Below are 5,000 nucleotides of genomic sequence, written 5' to 3' on the forward strand. Positions count from 1 at the left end.
AACATTGAATTTATAACCAAAAAAATAAAAGGAAACTTGGGTTCTGTTTTTGTACATTATTGAGTTGACTAAAGACAGATTCATGAAGTGAGTTATTAAGATACCGTGTTAAACCATCGTTTTAAATAATTCAATGTGTTCAAAGCAATATTCAGATTATGTATTTACTAAGAAATGATAGGGTTTGCTAATGGGAGGGATGGAATAAATATTATTTGCAGTTTAAAAGTAGTTACCTCCAGTAGAGAGGCTGCTAAAGAAACAGAAAATGCAGCAGATGAACCCAGCCCTGCTCCTACTGGAATTTCAGACTCCATCAAAACAGAAATGCATGGATATTGCCTGAAAAACAAAGCATGACAGATATATAATCATGATTATTTGGGATATTTTCAGATTTTATAGGTATCTGCAAAATAACGCAATAAAAACAATAATTATTGTCACCAACAAAAGCAAATGAAAATTCCTTGAGGAAAGACATCTTAAGTTGTGTTCAAAGAAAACACTGAAATAATCCAGGTGTCAGCCGCACCGTGGAGCCCAAATTGAGCAATACTTACATTAGTTGAATTTATGGCAGAAAAATTCCATTTAACACGTTCGTGTTATATATTTTATTCTATTCGTTATCTGTTATATTCACTTTTATCCTATACTTTTAAAAGTAAACAGCTTTTTATAGCTTAGTATTCATTATAACTGTTACTAGTAATTCAAATCTAAAAAAAAAAAAGACTTACTCATTTCCATGGAATAAACTATTATAAATGTAAATAAAAGCGATGACAGCTAAATTGGGAGCATCGCTTTTGTCAATGTTGTGTCCTAAAAACTTCTTGATCTCCTCAATAGTTTTCTCAGACGCTGGCTCAGGATCTGTGGTTGAACCTGGAAATGTAAAAGAAAAAGGGTTGGATTGTTCAGAAAGCCATTATCACAAATTGAGAAGCTTAAACACATGCTGTGTCTTGTCACAGTGCATGGAAATGAGAAGTAAAGTTTATCAAAAATTAAGTGCATTGGAATGGATTATTGTCAGGATGTTGTAACCAAGCAGATGATGAACGGATGAAGGCTTAACAATGTAGACTTGATAGACAACTGTATTTTACTTAGCTTTCAAACAAAATTTACTGTACATGAGACACACCCTGTGACTTAGTTTTGGTATATTTGTGAACAGAAACCTGAAAACCGGACAGCTGATCTGGGACGAGACACAAAGGACAGCACAACTTGACTTACTTGACTTAGATGCCTTTCGCGTCTCGACCGAAAGATCGGGTCGCCTTGGCTGTTTCCAGTATTTCCTGTGTGAGGTGTCTCCAATATTGCCGGTCCTCTGCTAGGGTTCTCAGATTTTCAAGGTCCCCTGCCGTTATGAGACTAATGCTTTGTCCAAGTGTTGTGAGGTTTTTGTTTAGGATCACAGGGAGTGTTGTGATCGGTCTTCCTCTGAAAAGGTTCCGGTGTTTTTGGAAGTATCCCGACATGGCTTGGTTTGCTGGTATGTTTTTGTCCCTGCGTAGTATGTGACCGAAAAGTTGCCATCGTTGTTGTAAAATGTCAAGGGAGATTGGTCTTTCTTTTGTGATCTTATAGAGTGATTCATTTGAGATCTTTTTGGGGTATTTGATGTCCAGTACCCTTCTTAGCTGTGTGCGATGGAAGGCATCCAGATGTTCTTCTTCGGATTTTGTCAACGCCCAAGTGCCGCAGTTATACAGAAGTACCGGTTTTACAAGAGCATGGTACAGTTTCAGTTTGGTTTTTCTCTTTATTTTGTCACCTCTAATCCATACATTGGTGAGTTTACTGAGTGCGGCGTTTGATAGCTGTTTTCTTCTTTGTACATCCTTTGGACAGCACAAGACAGAGATAAATGGCAAGTCATGACACCCCAATGTTTCAAAGACTTGAGAGAAGCTAAGAAATTAACTAAGGTCAAATTTACAACAACAACAACAACAACAAAATAAATGAAAAAAACAAAAAAAACAGCAAAAAACAAAATACATATAACAACATATCTTTAAAAAAAGTTATTTTCATTTTGAAAATACAGACAAGGATGGATATATCAACATTGTTGGGACCCCGGTAATATGGCAATATAAGCGTGATGTCGATATATCAGTCAATCCAAAAAATTAAAAGGAATTTAATGAGAAAATGCATGATAATAACAAGGGAAGTCAATCCGCTTTTGAAACTTATGACAGTTCACTTTATTTTACTTTAACAAGTCTGTTATTGTGGTCTGTCTCTGAAGGCCAATAATAATTGTATGGACCCTTTCCTCAGCATTGGAAAGGACGTCAAGTAAGGAAGCGTTTGTTAGTTTCGGTCCCCAACCAGGATTGACCGTGCAGTTTTCAAAGACAGATAGAAGATAGACAGTCTTGCAAGTGGGGGGGGGGGGGCATATCTCGTTAACCTGAAAGAAAGTTAAGCAAAAATTGATATCGAGAATTACCACCACATAGAAATACTGGCATGGCCTAAGACTATACTTGACCGCTGACATCACAGTTCTGATCAATGACGATTCACAGGATGTCATTGGACAATAATCTCGCAATTTCTTTGAATGTTATTTTTAATCACTGGGGGATATCTCTGCATTTTCATTTTCATCCAAAAATCTCCTGTTCAACTTTTTCTATGTGTGCATTTTCACTTAGGCGCCCTATCTCTTTCAACTTGTGTGTGTGTGTGTGTGTGTGTGTATTTGTGTGCGTATACATGGTTGTGAATGGATGGAATTCAATGAATGAGTGAGTTGTTTTTGTGTACAGGAACAACATCAGTCTGATGTCATTGCAATACACCCAGAGCCTGCGGACAGCCAGGATAAGTTGTGCTGAACAAATGTGCATATCATTATTAATTATTAGAAAAGTGAGTTGTGTAGCAAAAGTGATGTATATTTTGATTCAAAGGTCCAAAGTTTGAATCTGATTGATGATGGCTAATGCTGAAACTGTTCCCTTATCCTGTTGTCGTACTATGGAATGACACCAACCTTTCTTATTGACTGAAAACCTAGATGCACACATTAACAGGTATGATAATTAAGGGCTTGATTAAAAATCGGTGTTTGAGAGTATTTCCATTAGAATAATGAACCTATAATAACTTAGGTTTTCACACCAGTGAATAAGTACATGGCAACAAAAATCCAATAATACGAGTGTTAAATTTTATATACATGCATGTAGTTTTGTTTTTTTAAATCTTAACCAAACAATACTTGGATAAAAGAATGCTATTGTAATTACCAGCAGTCTGTAATTGTTTAAGTCCATCCTTAATCCCTTGAGCTGGCCATTTATTGTGGACAGAAATATCTGGCAAGTCAAGTTGCACAAGACCATCTGATGATTTGGACAAAGTTAGTTTGCAGCGAAGGTCCAATGTTGCAGCGATGGCAGCCTTTAAATGGTAAAAAAAAAGGTAGAGGCTAGGGAGACCAAGATTTTGGTCATATTGGTTGATTTTGGCTAGGGAGACCAAGATTTTCGTTTATGGAACTGTTTCTTTATGTTAAAGAGGCGAGTTATTTCTTCTCTTATTCATTGCTTGCCTGTATGTTTTTGTTGTTGTTCTTTCATTTTTAAAATGCATAAAACCGCGGGGCCAGATATGGTGGGAGAATTATGTAAAAACGAAAAAAATCATGACGCTATTTACGAAATGGAAATCAAAGATACGTACATGCAACAAGAACAAAACCTTGAGATAATTACTGTCAAGTTTGTTTTTTTATTAGATAACAATGCATGCTGAGCCCTCTTTGGACACGGAGAGAAAATAATAAGTGGCGTTTTTATACACCTCCGTTGGAGGCGTACAAAAACGCACCGTTTTTATACACCTCTATTGGAGGTGTACAAAAAAGCACCGTTTTTATGCACCTCCATTGGCGGTGATGGTAAATTAATGAAGATGTTGCTGCATACGTCCATGAGGTTTAAATAGTTTTAGATTGTAGTTTAGCACGCTGCTTAGTGATTACCGATGTACAATGATAATAAATTAAAGAATAATAACAATAATTTAACAAATCAAAAGTAAAAAGAAACATGGCACACAAATACTGATCTCAAATAAATAATTTTAGACAATTAAAATTGAAGCTTTTTAAAAACATGTTAAAAAGTTTTTGAAAAAAAAAAAAGAAAGAAAGAAAAAAAGCAAACAAAAACAAAGTAAATCAAAAAAAAAAATATATGTCAACAATGGGAATCGAACCCGGTACTTTCAAGGTTGGAGTCTGACAGCTTGTCCACTGCGCTATGGAGCCACCTGACTGTTCATCACATTTAATAAGTTCTTTCTAAAACATTATTTTACCTTCAATGCAACTCCTATTTTCTGGTTTTATATTTCGATTTTTAAAATTATTATTATTTTTATATAAATTTATATTTAAAAAAATAAATTGTGTGGGCGACCGGCCAATAACTTGCATCTCTTTTCTGACATTTGTTGGCGTGATTATACCCCCCCCCCCCCAACCAAAAGAAAAAATATTTTAAGCAAAAACAGCAACAAAGACAAACAGGCAATCAATAAATAAATAGAAGTAAAAACTCGCCTCTTCAACATAAAGAAACAGTTCTATAAATACAGTTTTACGCCGGGAGACCAAAATCTTGGTCTCCCTAGCCAAATTGGCCGAAAAGAATGAAATATAGATATCTTTACCTATTAAGCATACTGACTACACCAATTTCAACATTTTCTCCATTGTTTCTGTTTTCTTTCATTGCATTAAAAAAAAAATCATAAACACGATCATTTCAAGAGTGATAAATGGGGTGATTCAAAGTGCCTTTAGTCTTGCTATTGTTACAGATTTTGATTCATGACCCTATAGTCCTATAGGACTTTTGAATCTTATCGATTCAGATTTGTAATACGCACATGCACACAAACACACACAAACTGAAGTGGCCAGTATATTCTCTGCCTTGTTTAATTTCCTGCGGATA

At 35.4% G+C, this 5,000-nt stretch overlaps 1 protein-coding gene across 1 annotated transcript in view; it reads right to left on the reverse strand.

Moving 5' to 3' along the window:
- The window catches only part of LOC144967645 (mevalonate kinase-like), a 24,528-nt gene that overhangs the window by 18,579 nt on the left and 949 nt on the right, over positions 1 to 5,000 (reverse strand). Inside the window, exons 2-4 of the mRNA XM_078905163.1 lie at positions 3,285 to 3,438; positions 744 to 891; positions 237 to 342 (exon numbers count right to left, since the gene is read on the reverse strand). Coding sequence (XP_078761289.1) covers positions 237 to 342; positions 744 to 891; positions 3,285 to 3,438 — 408 coding nt within the window. The remainder of the gene's footprint in view (positions 1 to 236; positions 343 to 743; positions 892 to 3,284; positions 3,439 to 5,000) is intronic.

The sequence above is a fragment of the Berghia stephanieae genome, chromosome 3, assembly GCF_034508935.2.
Source record: "Berghia stephanieae isolate SIO BIC M18660-M18661 chromosome 3, UCSD_Bste_1.3, whole genome shotgun sequence".
In the NCBI taxonomy this organism is placed as follows: Eukaryota; Metazoa; Mollusca; class Gastropoda; order Nudibranchia; family Aeolidiidae; genus Berghia; species Berghia stephanieae.